Below are 18,445 nucleotides of genomic sequence, written 5' to 3'. Positions count from 1 at the left end.
TGCTCACAAAACTGTTAATACAAAAGCAGTGAAAAAAAATTAAAAGGATCACAGTGCCATTTTGTATTTCATAAAGCAATTGTACATTTGAAAAAAAAGCCAAAAACAGAGTAAAGCTGTGAGAGGTTTTCCTTTAAATAATTTTGGAAGCATGAACATGCCAAAGATGCTGTTATTTATCAGTGTCTCAGCGAGGTCTGCTGAAGGCTTCATCTGTCTCTGGGTCAGGCAAGGCTGGCTGGCTGAGTGCCAAGTGGTGAGAGTCCTTCTGCCTGCCATTTTCATTGTGTTTGCTGTGATTTGTCACTGATGGCTCACTTTGCTTCTATTAGACATCTGCACGTTTGTTTGAGGTAGGAGAGAGCTGGGTCAATTTAAATGAAGTCACAGTTTAAACTTCAGTATCTTGACTTTTATCATACTAGACGTCTAAGCTAATGAGGTTACTGTATTTTTTTTTTTTCTCCTCTTTCTAATTTAGGAGGACAAATCTGAAGGAAGGATCTTGAGAGTCTCACAGAGAGCCAGGAGAAAAAGAAAAGGGGAGATAACCGTTTTGAAACAAAGTAAGTTAGATTATGAAACAAAAATCTCAACCATCAGTTCTTCAGGTAATACCCATATCTTACTGGGAATCACCAGCATTGTTTCACAGAATTTATATTCCCTATTGAATTCTTTTCATTACTGTAAAAAGACAGTGACAGTGTTATTTACAGCAATTACATTTTAAGGAAGCATAGGGGAGGATCTGGTGAGTGTAAATGCAACTAATGTGCATTTTGGGTTTTTTTCTTTTCGTCCCTCTAAATAGTGCCAGCCTTAGAGGGAATCAGCTCCATTGAGTTCCCAGATGCTGAAAGACATGTATCAAGCAGAAGTGAAAGTTTACTTTTGTTTCCTTGGGGATCAATTTTGCATCTTCATTATGTGCTGGAAATAGACACGTTTATGGAACTGTTTAGGAATAATTGCTATAATCAATCCAAAGGGACATATACTGCATGAAGCAACATAATAAAACATATTTTAAATGAGTGCTGTTCTTTCAAGCCATTTGTATGATAGATAGTTTTAGGAAGAATGGGAGAATCAGCTGCTATTATATCTCAGTGGTACACCAACCACAGACCTACATCTTGCCCTCCAGAGTGCTTCTTATGGTAGATGGGGAGACATTAACAGAGGTTGCCAGGCCACTAATCAACACAGAACTCCAGTTAGCTCTGATGTGCACCAGGCAGATGAACTACTGGTTGAAGATGCAACAATAAATGTTATGGAAGATCCCCCTCCCAAGACAGCATCACTACTGAAATATTTCTACAGTTGCTTCTAAGGCTGAAGAGATAAGAAGTGTGTGAGACACAAGGACAAAGCTGATGCTTTGTGGAAATCACTGCTGCCCACTGAAAGAATGATTTACAGATTTCTTCTGTTGGTGTTTTTTTAAATTTTTATTTGGGAGAACATCAGTATAAATGTATAAACTGGTATCAAAGACCATTTTGTATTCAGAACCAAGTACAATACATTTCTCTGTTGGAATAGATAAAAACTGGGTAAATCCTAAATAAAATTAGTGTGGTCTAATTGTGTTGAGAGGTCACTATCACTCTGAAATTTATTGTCTTTTGGTTACATTATTGTAAGCTTTCTTCAGGAAAGTTTGGCATCACTATTGTTATGGTTCATGTTTTAATCATAAAAATGCTAAGCCAGACTGTTATTTAAAGGATTTGTTTTTCCTGTGAGTAGCCCACAGTCTGGATCAAGCCAGAATCACAGTGTGGACTGTGATAAATCCTTCTGACAGTGTGAGCTTATGGTCTGAAATGCTAAGCTGTCTGTGAAGAGGAGGCATTTTAGGTGGAGATCAGTAGAGCAGAGTAGAGGTGTATGAAAGTAGATACATACGTAGCCAGGCTCCAGCCATCTGTTCTTGAAGTTCCTGGCTATTGCTAGTGCAGGTAGTGCCTTATTTTCAAGGCCGGAAAACTGTGTGACTGTAGCCATTATTAAGATGGACTGTAAGCAATATTGCAATTACTGTGTAGTGTTCATACTGTGTGAACAAACCTGAAACTGGAGGTTTCTGTCATATGCTAATGACATCCTGAGGAAAAAAAGCACTGGTGACAGTTCTGAAGACTTGCAGAAAATACTGTTAAATCACTGCCTTTCTATCCAAAACCATCAAACTACTAAGTGATCGAGTAGGTGAGAAACAGTCTGAATACTGTTAAAGAATAGAGTATTTCAACCCTGATTAAAAAAAACTTACTATGAGTAGTATCCACTTGAAAATACTTTCCAGTTAAAGGAGGACTTGGGGGAAAAAGAAACCCCTTAAAATACTGAGCTATTTTAACTCATTTGAACTCATCTTTTTACGCATTTGCAAACTGTATATCTTAATGCTTCATAGGAGCAATAAGGAAAACTGTGTTGGAGCAAGACTTTATAAATTGTTCTTGTCACCTGAAAGAGCTTTTTCTTGTTACTAATCAAGGTTTGAACTGCTGGAAATGTTTCTGGATGAACCAGGAACCTTCACGTTCCTGGTGCCTTTCAGCCTACAGAACTTCTTTTTCCTGAAATAAGTTCTGAAGAACACCATGAGTCCATTTCATAAAATGTAAATTTAAGAATGTTATAAACTTGTGTTGTGAATTTTTCTTCTTGAGATATTAACAGTTACAGAATTATTTCCCTGTTTTATGTTTCTTTATAGCTGTACCCTCTAAAGGAAGGCAAGCGTGGTGTTGGGCATCCTATCTGGAGGAAGAAAAGGCTATTGCAGTACCTACTAAGCTTTTTAAAGAGGTATGACCTTTGAAATTTAAGTCTGTCAACCACCTAAGATCATGCAATTCCTAGGAAATCAATAAACAAAAATAATTTGAAGATTTTATTCTTTTCTCGGGAAAATCTGCAGGATGAAAATAATGCTGTGTCCGTCAGCAATTATGAAAGCAATTATGTCTGTTTTTTTCAGAGAATTCTGTTGTAGATGAATGCTGTCAAATCAGACTGCAGAAAGCAGATGCTCTCCCAAAATCTGCAGTTCTAGCCATTCCTTCTAGACTCTGAAGCTAAAAAATGTGATACATACCCACACTTTTTCATGCTGTATCATTTTCTTTAATTATGTTTAGGAAGGTGGTACAAAGGTCATCTTTTGTCTTGTTGTTTTGATTATATTACCTGTCTTTTCTTCAGCTTCTGCTGACATTATATTTTGTTACTACATCAGATACTGCTTGTCTTTTTCTCCTTTGGCCTGTCATCTGGTTGGATGTCATATCATCATGTCCTGCTTGTCCTTTGCCTGCTATGCTTTGTCATTTCAGTGCTTTCATTAGTGCCACTTCTCTTGCTTGGAAGAGAGCTCTGTATCCAAATCCACAAGATATCCATGCTGTTATCTTCCCTTGCAAAACCTACTGAAACACGTGAACATGTCTCAGCTGCTGTACTCCTGCTATATGTTACTTTTTTTGGACAATTCTGTTCTTACTTGTAGTCTGTTTCTTGTATCCATTTCTTTCTGTATACTTCATAGTTCAGCTATTAAATCTTCTCTGTGGGAATTAGCTTTTCAGCTTACACATGCCATGTGATGCTGGTCTTTAATTGGTGGTTTAGTTGCTATTGAGTTAGAAAAGTGAAGATCTGGGATTTAGGTTTACAGAATCCATAGATTTGTAGGTGCAAGAACAGCAGTCCCCTGACTATCTTCAGTTGTGAAGATAGTGCTGTATACTGGCTTGAAATTAGCAAGAAAAAAATCAGGATAAAGAGTGCCCTAGTGGGAAGGTAGATTTAACAAAGCATTGCTCTGCCTGTCTGAAGGTCCATGAAATGCTGTAGCAGTACAAAGGCTTTGCAGGGCACTGGACATGGTGCTAAAGTCTGGAGTTATGTGATGTTTTCTTCACATTGTACCTTTCTCATCCAGTGCATCTTAATTTAGTATTTTCTTTCAAAGTTTTTAGCCCCTGGGTAATGCTTGATTTAGTGTGCAATATTTAAAGCCTGTAGCAGAAAGAGAATTCTTAATAACACTCAGAATTGGCCAGGTAATGTTTCTCCATTTTACAGATTAATAAGCAAGCCACATAAACAGGTTAAAAAAAGCCCCAACCAAACATCACAACCAATCATGAATCCTTGATTTCTGTTTGGATTTTGAGAATTACTGTTTTTTTTCTTTTTATTTTACCTTTTCAGAAGCAGTACTTTTCACTGTGTTGTTTCATATCCTTAGTTAGGAATGGTCAGGGTGATGGAAGGTCCTTGCCATTTCCTTAGAACTTAGAGTGGTTTCTAAGCTGTGGCTCACAAGGTTTCCCTTCTTTCCAAGTAGGTGGTACCTCTCTGAGTATTTCCCTTGGTACCCTTCTCTTCCCTTTGGCTGCAGAGGTACCACAGCTGACTTGGGAACATGTGTCTCCTAGACAGAAACCGAAGAAAAAGGGGACATTTTAAGATGCTTTTCCTGTGTTTTTTTCTGTAACATAAAACTTACTGTGAATTTTCTAACCTGTGGAAAACTGTCTTCAGTTTTGGTTACTTATTTTTCTGATCTTTCTTCCAATTTAACCTTAATATCTGCTCCCATCTGTCCTCTTTAACAGAGGGATGATGATGCCTGCTGGTTGAAAAGGTGGTTGATCCATCCTGCTTAGCCTTGTTTTCACTTTCAGTTTTTTGGAAGATATTCTTCTCGGTTCATTGTACTATGATGTAAGGGTAGTCATGTTCCTGCAATGTAAAAATTCTCCTGGAAGACTACATAGTCTGGACTCAGCATATAAAGGACAGCAAATAGGCCATCTCTACATACAAACAATGTTCAATATTTCTGTCTTTCAGTTCATCTTTTATGGCCTGAGATGTGGAACTGAAAAGGCAAAACAGAGTCATTGTTGTGATTATTATAGGAATGATGTCCACCAGGAAGGTGTCACTGTACAGGCTGAAAATTAAACAATCAAATTGCTAAGATGCTTTACTGTAAATTAATGAAAAAAGTTGAAGAAAAATGGTGTCATCTTTGCCTTGACACTTTTGCTAATTCTTCCTAATTTTCTTACATATTCTCAAGTTTCAAGTCATTGTGTTTTTCAAGCAATCATCAATTTCTCTTTTCCTCTCCACATTTTTGAAAACTTGAAACTTAAAGTGATTTATTAGTTCCTTCAGAAACATGAATAATAAATAATGATTGTTCTATTCCTTATAAAGATATTGTGTCTTTCTCTGGTATACTTTCAGAAGTATTTGAAACTGTTCTTTTCCATTGCAGTATCAGTCTTTCCCATACAATAAGAATGGATTCAAGGTAGGGATGAAGCTGGAGGGTGTGGATCCTGAGCACCAGTCAATCTACTGTGTTCTCACAGTGGCTGAGGTAAGCAAGCAGCCACAGTGCTGGATTATAGTAGAGACTGAAATGAAACAGCAGCAGCTGAAAACCCTCACTCTAATCTAACAGGCAGACAGAAACTTATGTAGGAAGATGATTTTTAAATTAATAATGCTGTATTATTTCTACCTGATAGACATGTAAAGACTATATCTGGTGTCAATGCAGCTATACATATATTTAGCATGCACAGCTACCAAAAACAGTATTAGACTAGTTGGATGATGTGTGGTTTCATCTGTAATCCTGTACTTTTTAAAAGAAAAGTAAAAGAAAAGAAAAGAAAAATTAAAGAAAATAATCATGACAACTGATACACAGCAGTTTTAAAGAAGTTTTTGCAGTTGCATTTGCAGTTGCTTCATTCACTGATACAAAATAAAGTTTCTTGTGTTGCTGTTGTGCTGCAACTTTTTCAGGCTGATGGCTGCAGAAATTGCCTGTATTGGCAACCTGTGCAATTTAACATAAAATACAAACCCAGTTTTTCTTTTTGCTGTGGATCATGAAATAGTTTTCCTGATGAGCAGCTTCTTTCCTTTCAATAGAGGACCTGCTTCTCAGGCATATTTTGTTTATCTTTTAAACATATCTTACTTTAATTTTTAGTTTTAATGGGTTTTTGGATTTCATTTATTAATTAAAATGGGGAAACTAGAAGCTATGTCACAGTCCAAATGAAATATGAAATAGGGTTGATGTTGAGATTTTCACTGATAACTGCAGTAAATTTATGGCATTTGGCACTCAGGGAGATGTGGAGAACTTCTGTACAGAGACACTATTGCGTCCTGTTTTTCTCCTCCTCTCAGTGGTTGACTTATTACTGCATGGAATAATGAAGTTCTGGGGAAGACCTCTACTGACTTCTCATCTTTACTTAAACAGTTTTCAGTATCTCTCTGGAGAGCCTTTTGAACATACTTATTGTTCACTGTTCCCTTGCATATCAGTTAATCAGAATAGCTTGAGAACCTCATTACCTACACTTTGACCTCGGTTGTATCAGGTGTATTCATGCTCTTCTGTAGGGCTTATGTTTTACTCTGATGCTGGGTTGAACCATTGTCAAGTTTTTGAGTGCTTCTGGCAATAGCTTTCAGTTAAATTCTTTTGACCAGAAGAGGAGGCACTCAGACTGAGAATAGCTTTGCTTTTTAATTCTCTCCTTTTTATCAAATTAATTTATTCATGTAATGCTAGATTGGGCAGAAATAAAAAGCTGACTGAAAATATATAGTTATTATATATAATATTGAATGGAAGTGGTTATGTGTAGGGCAAAGGTCTTAAAACATGTGCTGTCAATTCTTGCTTTTAGGTTTGTGGCTACAGAGTAAGACTACATTTTGATGGATACCCAGATTGTTACGATTTCTGGGTGAATGCTGATTCTTCAGACATTCATCCTGTTGGCTGGTGTGAAAAAACAGGTCACAAGCTTCATCCACCTAAAGGTATTGCTTAGTTTAAATCTCTATGTCTTATGCAGTTCTGAGATTGAGAGTACCTGTGTAATGCTGTAATATTTTTTTTTGGCAGAAATGTTTTCATTTGTTTAGTCAAGGGTATTTGAAAATGGCAAATTAAATACATATCTTGCCTAAAATTTCAAGTTCAAAAGCATGCCCCTTTTATTCAGTGAAAATTCAGAGAAACCAAGAAAATAAAATGGGCCATAAGAGTCATCTATAAGGCATAAGGAAAAAAAAAATGAGCAGCAAACTTAGACCCCAGCTTATTGCAAGAAAAATGCCAACATACTGGTGACAATTATGCTTAAACTGAGGTCTCACAGGCAGCTGAGGATCCTTTAGTGGAAGGTCTTAGGACATTTTTGCTACTGCATAATGATCAGTGTTCTTGTACAAATGTTGGTACAGACTAATAAAGACTATCCTATTTGCACAAAGATTAAATCTGAAATAGAGACAAAAAGAGGAATGAATAGATCAGTAGGGAGAAAAAAAGGTAAGATTGCAAGCCTGAAAGTGTAATTCGTACATGGATTATGTAAATGATATACAGGTATTGAAATGTGTGTAATTTACTTGCATAATTTACTTCCATTTCACATTGTGTAACTTCTTTTGGCAGTTGGAGGGCATCTGCACTGAACTGTACTATGAAAAATAGATAAATGCGGTCCTTTTGGAATATGAAGGGAGTATGTGGGGATGAAGGGAGCAAGTCCTGAAGTCTGGAAAGTGAGAAATAAATGATTGTGCCATTTTGGCATACACAATGAGGATAGTATAATGTGATTTAGAAGGGCTGGAAAATGAGGACATGCACAAATTCAAGAGGATGTGCTTCCAGAGAATTATAGAACTGTAGAAATAAGGGCTCAGGTGTGGAAGGTGAGAGTAAAGCCACTGGAAGTGTAGGGGCAGGGGGTCTGCCAGTGTGTGAGAGGATGGAATTTCTTTGTGTGGGCCTTGAGAGACATGAGCTGCTCTTCTGAGTCCTCTGCAAGCTCCACTCTGGCTACAGGGTGCTACTTGCCTTGGTACACTGGCATAACTGGCCATGTAGCAATAGCAATTTCTTGAACATAAATAAGAATTTCATAGAAGGTTGGCCTTCACTGATGTAATAACTTGTGTGTAGCAAATGTGTAGTTCCCAGTTACAACCTTCCTGATGTTATTACAGTGTGCTTAGTAAGTTTTGCATCTATGACGAGGATTTGTCACTTTTTACATCTTACATGCCTAGTTTAGAAAGCTTTTGTTGACCATGAATGATTGTCTCTGGAAGAATTTTGTAGGGTTCTGCTTTTCCAAGGGGAAGGATAATATGCCAGTTGTAGGTTCTGTTTTAATTGGGGTGGACAGATTGGTTGTATTTTCTGTGTTATGACATTTTAATAATGATTTCTGTAGTGCCCATTGCAAATTTTACAGATGCTAAAGCCAATGAGAGTTATGATGTAGGACACAGTATTTATATAAAATAGCGCCCCAGAGAAGAACTCAAAAGTTTGTGTTAGTAGCCTTTAATTTTCCAGATAAAATACAAATTTATGACCTTCATGGTATAAACCCTAAGCAATTTGGAACCTGGTGGCCTGCCTTGGGGGGGGGCAGGGGGTGGGGAGCGAGGGACATGAGACAGGAAGAATATTATTCTAGATGTTTTCTGAAATGTATTTCTATCCATGTTTATTAAAATGGAAAGGGTGGGTAACTCTTAGTGCTGCTGGGCAGGACAGATCTTGTGATGGGATGTCTCCCACCCCCACAGCAGCAGAGGCAGCAGGCAGCTTCTGCTGGGCTTCCAGCAGGTATAGGAGAGCTAAGAGGCAAAATTGAACTGGGTTTCACAGAAATTAAAAAATATGGCCTTCAGGACACTATTCATTTTGTGTAGAGGAGGCCACTTTTTTATCTCACACAGGCAAAATCTGCAGCATGAGGATGGATGTACATGTATATATATGCATGCAAAAATTGCATTGACTGATCTATGTCTGCAGTGAATAAATCAAATTGACCTTTGGTCTTGTTATGAGAGATGAGTTAGGAGGTTAAGATGTCCCTTTCTCATTTGGTGACAGGAAGATCCACACTGCCCAGAAACCGCTTCACAGTCTACTAAAACCATTTTTTTCCCATGGGCTTTGTCCTAGTCCCATTAACTGATCCCTTCACTTATGCAGTAGGTGGAGTTTTTTATTGTCTGCTGTGAGTTTGGACTTAGGTTTGAATACTCTCTAGAATTACAAAGCGAAAATGAAAAGCCTAAATACTGTATTGCTTTAAAATGGCTTCAAATGGTACAGCATTTGAAATATAACATACATACATTTGAAATACAATATACATACAACATAAAAATGGTTTCAAAGCTTGATACACAGCTGTGCTGTATCAAGACAAGACAACTGGAGTATAAGGAAAGTATTTTTCTTTGAACTTGTAGGTTAATTTATGTTGACTACTATTTAAAGTGAAAAGTGAAAAAGCCCCGTGCAGAGAAGGTGAAGGGTTTTAAATTTGCGGTTCCTGGGATAATATGAGAATCTCAGGTTAAACAAAGCAGTTGTCTCTGGCATATTTGAGTAATACTTCAAGCAGTTATGAGGTGACACATTTCAGTAAAGGCAGTCACTCACTGAAATTTGTTGTGGTTTTGGTCTTAATTTACTGGGTTTTAACATATTGACTAAAATAGATGTTTCTACAACTGTTACATAAGAGAAGAATGAAGGAGGAAACCTATTTGCTTCCAACTCCTAGAATTGTTTTTTAGATTAGAACTACAAATGGTATTTGGAAGATTATTTTATGCAGTTCAACATATTATGAATTATTTGTATTTTTTTCCCCTGAGAAACTAAACATTAACAGAAATACAGATTTCATTTCAAGTGTTGTATACAGAGAATAAAAAATGTATAATGTCCATACAGGGGAAAGTTTACGCTGTAAATTGAGAAGGGGTCCTGAGGCATTGGTAGTGTAACCGTTTGGTATAACCTAGCGGGGGTTGTTTTAAAGCTAGTAGTGATAATGCTGTATTAGTGATAGTCTGATGATGTAATACAGCAAAGTCTGGAGGAGGAAGGATATTTTTTTTCTTGGACTGACTGGCATGGTGGGAAGAACTTTGGGACCTGTAGGTTTTTCTTCTGATTCTGAAGTAAAAGCAACAGACTGAAAAGCAGCTGGAGAACACTTGTTGGCTCTGTGTGTGTGTCACTGAGACCAGCAAAGGGAAGTTAGGTAGTACCTGTGAGGCAGACAGGTGGTAGTAAGATGAGGTTTTCTTGGGGAGAGACAAAGAGGTGACTTTTAGCCTGTGCTTCTTGGAGATGTTCATTCAAAGGGAAGAAACAGAAGTATAAAATTGGTCTCTTACTGATACGTGTGCCCTGTGTCTCATCATTTCTTGCCCTTCTTTTATAACTCATTTAGGATATAAGGAAGAAGAATTCAGCTGGCCCTCCTACTTAAAGGCATGCAAGGCTCAAGCTGCTCCTAAATCACTGTTTGAAAACCAGAATGCAGTAAGTACTCACTTGGTACTAATGGTGTAGTTGTGAGTATGCTCATGTGTGTGGTAGAGACTCATGGCACATTTCAGTGATTGCAGACTTGAGTCTGAAATTTAAAACAAAAGTGTTTACAGCAGAAAGAATAACATTCTAACATTCTCCACTGCACAGCTAACCTCTGCAGTTCCAGTTCATTACTCTTCTACTTATCTGTTTAAACTTCTGATGCATTCTTAAATTAAAGATTTGTTATTTGTACTCTGTCTTGCACCATAATCTTGTGGAACAGAGGGAGTATCTAAGACAGCTAAAACAAATACATTTCATTTTAGCAGCATGTTTAGGACTTTTTTTCTTTCATAAACCACAAGTCTTGGTGTTTGAGCATCTCTCATGTCAGCCAGTTAGGCTGCTGCCGCTCTGTTGGGACAGTTAATTGGGAAATTTGGAAATGACAGGAATATAGTGATTTTGGATGATGGGGAGATTTCTGGATTTATAATATTTATCTTCTGATAAATGTCTTCCTCTATGTAGACAGTGATTCCGTCGGGATTTCGAGTGGGGATGAAGCTGGAAGCCGTAGACAAGAAGAACCCGACTTTCATTTGTGTTGCCACGGTAACAGACATGGTGGACAACCGTTTTCTGGTTCATTTTGACAACTGGGATGAGAGTTATGACTACTGGTATGATGTTTTTGTTTTGTATCCTAGTGAGATGTATCAGAAATGTGTTCGCTTTAAGTGCTGTTTTCTGTGATACTTTCCAGACTGGTGATACAGTTACCGTACCAACTTTTGCTGGATTTTTAAGTATGGCCACCAAAGTAGGTCTCAGTGGCAGACTGGAGGAATTGATTTTCCCATGTCAAGTTGCACGTAAAAAATGCTGAGGTTGTGCTAAATGAGTGTTCATGTGTGCTGCTGCATCTGGAGGTGTAGATTGATTTCAATTACATATTATCTCTGAGGCTGATCTCTTCAGTGGAGAATATACACCATGATAATGAGACTAAGTGTACTTGGAGTAAGTTTTACTCATTGAATGAAAATTGAATGAAAGGCTGCATGTATTCATAAGGTTCTTGATCCACTTATGTTGAAACTGAACTGTAGTCGTATTCTATAAAGCATCAGGATAGTGGCAAAACCTGGTTTTAGTCCTCTGTGTTCTATATCCCAGTGGAAACTGAGATCCTGCTATCCTGACCTGTGTTAGAGGTGACCTTTATACATGTTTTATGATGGAGGGGCTGTGTCAGTGGATGGAGCAGGATGTACTAGGAGCATAAAGATAGTGAAGGAGATTTAGGCTGTTACACTACAAGTTTGTATGTGCACTTGGATCTTCATTTGACAGATCATTTGGAGCAATGTAGTTTACCTTACAGTCTTTGGAGAGTAAGTTACTGCACAACAGGTAGAGCATTGTTATGGATCCCCTTTGTGGCTGGGGTTTGGCAGTGACAACTTAATTGTATATCTGAGCCTATAAAATAAATGAAGAAAAATTCCTTCATCTTTATTTGGTGACTACTTTGGCACTACGTCAGTGAGAATGTCACAAAACTATAAAAGGAACTTCTAAACTTTGTGAGTCCATCTCTTGAAATAATAATTTTGTGGCCACTGTGACAAATAAACTGAAGTAGAACTGAATTATTGAAGCAGTAGTGAACAGAGAGTTAAGTGAAGTCAAGAACTGAATATCAAGATAATAGACCATACAAGTCAAAGACCAGAAAGATTAGCAATTATTTTCACAAAGAAGTAACACAAACCATATATTTTCTCTACAAAGCATCAGGAAACTGGGGACTGGGGAAACTTAGTCTGAATATCTTGGCACTTAACTGTTCACTCATTATAGCTATGACATTAATTAATAATTAAAATGGCAGTTAGGCAAAGTTTTTAGGGAAAACACAGTGCAATATAACCCATAGTTTGTTCAGAGGTAGCATAGGCATCTTTCTAAAATACTGCACTCTATATAGCAGACATAAACTGAATTTCAGACTTGTTAATATTCCAATGTCAACAGGAACTTTGTCCACTGGTCTTTTCAGAGGAGGGAGAAGCAGTTTTCAAGTATATAACCAAGCTTTACATTTATAGTATTAGTAAAAGTTATAGTATCCTGAAGTGGTTTTCCTGAATTTTATATGTAGAATCCATGACATAAAACCCTCCTAAAAGGATGAAGAAAATTTGAAGTGGAAAGCTTATAGGTTTTCCTATAGGTTTTCAGAAATCATTTGAGCTGTGTTTACACTGACATCAAGCTTAAGTTTTGTTCTTTTGGTGAAATTGTGAAATACCTTTCTGGAAGCAGCAAGAAGATGCTCCTGGAAGTACTGTACATGGAAATTAAATTCTCGGTAATGTGGCCTATCTCTCAGCATTGCATTGAGAATAGTGAGTAGGGAAAGAAAGAAAATGAGAGAAAAAAGTGGCAAATGAAAATAGCAGTGGAGTGCCTGACCAAAAGAGAGCCTGAAAATGTAACCTGAATGCATCCCACTCACATTTTTAATTTTAGATATCAGGTTTGTAAGGACCTTAAAATATCTTAGGTGTATACATTTCATGTCTACCAACTGCTGTCTCTGACTAAAAACGAAAAGGTTTTCTGAGATTCCCATAAGTGAGCCTCACAGTTTCCTTGTGCCTGCATGTAAGTTTCAATCTCAGAATAATAATGAAGGTGAAATTACTTATTTTGTGTATGTTGGTTATTTTCAAACAAGTACCTTGTTTCTCTGTATACCTTTTGTGTTTTATTTGGAGTAGACTGAACTTTCTCACTGAGGTTAAAAAAAACCTTTCCTATTTTTGGATACCTAAAAGACAGTTGACTGATATTACTGACTTCAGGCAACAGAAACCCATTACGATTGCCTAAGGGTTTTTAGGCTTCAGGCTTTCAGCCTGAAGATACTCTTCCTTACTTTCTTTCTGAGCATTAGAAAATACATTTTTGGTTGAAAGTAAGTACCCTGGCTAGAATTAGTCATTACAGCAGCTCTAATGCATGGTCATGCTACTTTCAGTGTATTATAAATCCTATTAAATTTTCTTTTGATAGTGGCTTTTAGATTGGACAAAAGTGAACAAAATTGTCAAATTCAAGATTTTACTTAATGAAGAAGTTTGACCTATACAACATAAGCCTCCAGGTCCTTTCCATCTGTTCCATCTCTTTTGATGAGACATAATATTGCTTTGAAAGCATTCTTGTTCAGTGGAACTTCTCAATTTTCTTACCATTGTCTGAACCTGGAAATGGAGTGGGGAATCTTTCAGTATGTCAGAACTATGAATTAACTACAGGTCCATCCTATATTCTTCTGTTCCCTTACATCAGATTTGCTTACACACAGATTGATGTTGCCTTATCTTCCTAATTTTTTTGTGACCAAATGGAAACACAGCCAGAGCTCATGAAAGAGGTGAATGAAGCTTGTGCCAGCTTGTTGCTGTTTGCCCACAGGAGAAGTGGTGCAATGGCTGTGCTGGACATACTGCATCCCAGACTTGCTGCATCAGAGGCCTCTGGGTGCCCTCACTCATCTTTGGCTTGGTCTGAACTTCCCCTGCAGAGCAGGTTGTACAGGTAGATTTTGGGATCAGCGTACCAGGAGTGTGTTAAAATACAATGGCCCGTGTGCCACTCGCTGCTCTGTTCCTGTCTGTCTTGCGTAGAAAAATGATTTCTGAAGCCTGCTGTGAAAATAAAATAGCTTTTGATTTTTGGAACAGACTGGACTTCGTTGTGAGACTAAGAGGCCAGCCCTGTTCTCCATCAGTATTTACTACTTTCCTAGCAGCCAAGTCCTTAAAAGTTGCACTCTGCGTGTTTCATTTTTGAGATAATTAACTTTGCTCCACTCTCTCTTTGAAAGGAACCATCTTTTTGGAGGGGTTATATTAAAAAAAAGGTAAAACAACCTTTAAAAATCATGAGTCACAGTGCATGCGTTTAACTAATTAAATAGAATGAACCATTATCTGATGCTAAATTTCCTGTGAATCACCATGCAGCTTTCTTATCAGACTTTAAATAGAAAATATGGTAGTGTTTTATGATAGTGCCATACCACCTCTGGATGCATGCTATAACCTCCTGGATTACCTTTCGAGAAGCCCTGACCTAAAATAATACCAGCTTTATACTTGTCAGTGATGAAGTATTCTCAATTATGCACTAGATGGGGCTGCAGGATAGTTTTTATAGTTTTCTTCTTTTTTTCTCTCTGTTGGGTGACTGACATATCACAATCAAGAACTTGTATAAGTAGTATTCTTGAGGGCACATTATTATTTATGGGTGTATGAGTGGTTTTTGATAGGTAACATTTTTGTTACAGACTGTATCTACACTTATTAAAATGAATATCAAAATAATAAGATGTTTGTTCCCCAAAAGGGAAAACCAGAAATAATTTCAAAACAGAAAATTATTGTAACACATGCACTTATTGTAAAGTCAATGCTGACCATTTAATTTAAAATGGTTGTCCAGATGTCCAGAGTATCAAGTGGAAACCTGTTTAAGAAAATAGTTTGCTGAAATAATTGAGTATTAATTTTTTCAGCAGCAAGCATTATCATCCATCTCTCTTGATGTAGTTAGGATGAGCTGTATATGTGAAACAGATTTTTGGGAAAAATTAGCATGACAGGTGAAAGTGATCAGTAGAACAATACTAAGTTGTCTTCCATGCGTGTCCCCCCCACTGGGATGTGCCCTCCTGCTGTGAGTTAAGGACTGTTGAACCTTACACGTGTTCCTTTCAGGCAAAGTTGTGCACACAGGGAATGACGTTGTCAGCTGCCCTTGGTTTTCCTTACTGTGGAACTATTTCCTGGCCATTTACATGATGTAGTTCTTCCCTGCTTTGATGTTTTTTTCTGTAGTTAAGATGTCCACAACTCAGCAAGCTGTCACTTGTTCTGTCCCTCTGTGTGGCTCTCTTACAGGTTCAGCTGGTGCACTCTGCTGCTTTTGGCTCCACTTCAGCTTTCTGGATTAGCTTCAGTTTCCAGTATGGATATTAGATTTCTTTTTCTGTCTGCATGTTCTCACACAACAGAAAGAATGGTTCACAAGTGACATGAATTGTGTGGACATTGTAATCTTGTTTTGTTAGTTGAGCGTGCATTTGTCACGACTCTACTGCTCTGCAGAAGGTAATGTTGGTGCTCTGCTGTGGTCCAGGGGGGTAGGTAGGTTTGGAGGTGCAAAATCCTTCTGCTCCTGCTAGTGTTGGTAACCTTTTTTGGCCTAGTAAGCATCCTCACAATTCATGGATCATCGTGTTTTATGAAGCATGTGAGCTGGGTGATCTGCCTTGTGTTTTGGAACAAAGGAGATAAAAAGCTGTGGGATGTGGCAAATTGATTGTGAAAGGTCAGCATAGCCTTTAACATTCCAGTTGACAACTCTTTGGGGCTTTGTCTGATGGACTATTGTTGTTCTTCCAAACTAGATGTATATCCATTGAATAACACACATTAAAGCATAATAGTTTTACTTTAAATTGTGTGACTTTTACTGATCTCTACTTTCTATTATTAAATTAACTGTTAGAAGCTAAAAGGCTGTGTGAAATCAGTAGGTGAAGATGGTCTGTGTGATCTGATTTTGCTGGAACAGGGATCTTTCTTTTTCCTGAGTCCACTGCAGTTGCAGAAGCTGCTCATAGGCTTATCTGTAATGACTGGGTTTTTCTTTTAAAGCAAATCAAAGTTTGTAGATGTTTCATAGTGCTGTTTTGCAATGCTGTTGAATCACAGGTTGCTTTGTGTTCCATGCTCACTGTAATGTCAGAGCATCTTCTAGGAATGCATCTTTCATTGCAACATTCCTTGGTCATTTGCTTCTTCTTGAATCTTCAAGGCAAGAAGTGTGTGCAGTGGCATTCACTTTTCAGAGTTTTATTAAAATGAATGTTCAGATTATGCTTGAGAAATCAAACCAAACCAAATGCATTTAGAAGGTTTGTCCTGATAAGTGGTTTTACACATCTGCTTGATTGTTTTAAGTATAATACTGATAATACCATAGTGATCCTGACCATGGGACTTGTTCCCAAATTTAACTTGCGAGACTTTTGAAAATAATTTGTGAACTTTACTTCAAAACATTTTAGGAAGTAAGAGGATATGTCTTTTCAGTGCAGAAGTATACCTCATACATGTAAAACTCCCAGTGTGAGAGGGATCAAAGAGAGGAGTGCTGTCCCATGTTCTTGTTAGCTTTTCTTCAGAGTTACTGTAAAGAGAAAGGAAGAGGCCAGAGGAAGCATGAAGAACTCGCTGTTTTTTTCTTATTTTTTGGAGGCAAAACATTTCTAGAAATCAGGTGCTGAGTTTTAACAGTGCTAAATTATCACAAAAGGTCTCTTGCTTCCTTTGCTTCCTTTTATTGATGGCAACTTCAGCGAGAGTACTTTAGAGAGTACCTGGTGTGATACTATGAATAATAAATACATACAGTATAGCTTTATATATTGTAGAAGGACAAGACGTTGGTATTCATGAACTGAATTAAAATCCTTGGCTATTGTCAGAGCCATTACAGAGTCTATCTAGGGTAGGTTTTATCTGCTTGGCATTATCTGATTGGCATAATTACAAAGAAATACTAGCAGAATTGTTTCATATATATAGCCACAAGATAATGATGTTATGTTGGCCAGTATTTTTCATCATTAGTGCTTCACTCTGTTTCGGTAGAAGGCTAGAGGAGTCCTTGTTGTGAGACCATGTTCTGGAGCACCCCAGCCTGCATTTCTGTTGTTGAAGATTATCCATACTAAGTTTTAGACATCATGTAAAATACTTTTCTGATGAAAAAAGAAGGTTATTCCAAGTATTTCAAGTATGATGCACTCCTTCATTTTTCTTTTATGCAGTGAAGGTTGAAAACTGCAAAGTGGTATAGCTCAGGGTCCAGTCTACAATCTTTTCTGTGTTTTATTTCCTTTTGCCATCCCTAAAGTATGTTTGTGTCCCAGATCTACAGACCTGGTGTTTTGAATCTTAAGACTATGGAGTGCCTGCATAATTTACCTTTAGTTTCTTCTTCTCTCATGCACGGTTCATTGCACCCTTTTAGGTATTGCACATTATCAGCATATGATATTTTAGAAGTATATTAATTAAGGGAACCTAATTAATTTGAACTTCCAGCATGCTGATACTTTCTGGGTAGATACAGATAATGATTATTTTATAACACTCATAGAGAGCAGCCCCACACTGTTTGGTATTTTGCATTAGAAACTCGGATTGAGGTACAATGGAGAGATTACCTGTTATTCTCCAGCCTAATGATGGAGACATTGACTTCAGAGAGGGATTAAATAGAAACTAGATCATGAGTGGTTTGGTGTTTTGCTCAGTTATTATTATATGAAGTATGTGTCTTCATGCATGGTTGCTCTCTGTTTCTTCTTTTCTCATTAAGTATTTGAGAAGTGTTTAGAAAACACAAGAGGCAGACATGGTGTTTGAATCTAGACAATTGCTTGGCTGCTTAAGATTGGTTTCTTGATCTCTCCCTGGGGAACTGGGAGTGAAGGCCTTAGCTACTTCATCTTACTCAGGTTTCACTTTTTTGGCCTCGCTGAGTCCTTGCAGTGAGTGGGACACTGAGCTTGTGGCCACTGGAGAGATGGAAATGCTGGTGGGGCTCTCCAGAAGAGAGAGGTGGGGCATAGCTGGAAATATTTGATGTCAGCTACTGAAACACATTTAGGGATAGGAAATAGTGGAGGAGAGAGATGGTGCACTGTGAAACTGAATTTATTTAACTGAAGAAGAACTTAGGTGGGATAGGCTCCTAAAAGAAGCAAGGTCCTTAAGGGCAGATGTATATGGGTATTATATGGTTATAATATATGAATTTTCAGCTAAATAGAGGCAAACGGTGTGTTTGCACAGTGTAGTGCAGTGCCATGCAGAGTGATGCTGACCTTTTGTGTCAGCAGCATGTTTCTTAGTCATC

The 18,445-nt window shown here is 37.7% G+C and overlaps 1 protein-coding gene across 4 annotated transcripts in view; it reads left to right on the top strand.

The window, feature by feature from the left end:
* L3MBTL3 (L3MBTL histone methyl-lysine binding protein 3) overlaps positions 1-18,445 on the top strand; it is a 77,269-nt gene that overhangs the window by 25,686 nt on the left and 33,138 nt on the right. For all 4 annotated transcript variants that reach the window (XM_053939233.1, XM_053939232.1, XM_053939234.1 and 1 more), the window contains exons 6-11: positions 482-566; positions 2,735-2,826; positions 5,312-5,416; positions 6,753-6,888; positions 10,350-10,441; positions 10,967-11,118. In XM_053939233.1, the coding sequence (XP_053795208.1) occupies positions 482-566; positions 2,735-2,826; positions 5,312-5,416; positions 6,753-6,888; positions 10,350-10,441; positions 10,967-11,118 (662 nt within the window). The remainder of the gene's footprint in view (positions 1-481; positions 567-2,734; positions 2,827-5,311; positions 5,417-6,752; positions 6,889-10,349; positions 10,442-10,966; positions 11,119-18,445) is intronic.

This window comes from Vidua chalybeata, chromosome 3 (assembly GCF_026979565.1).
Source record: "Vidua chalybeata isolate OUT-0048 chromosome 3, bVidCha1 merged haplotype, whole genome shotgun sequence".
NCBI lineage: Eukaryota > Metazoa > Chordata > Aves > Passeriformes > Viduidae > Vidua > Vidua chalybeata.
The sequence above is the reverse complement of the archived record's forward strand: the minus strand, read 5'-3'. Positions and strand labels throughout refer to the sequence as shown.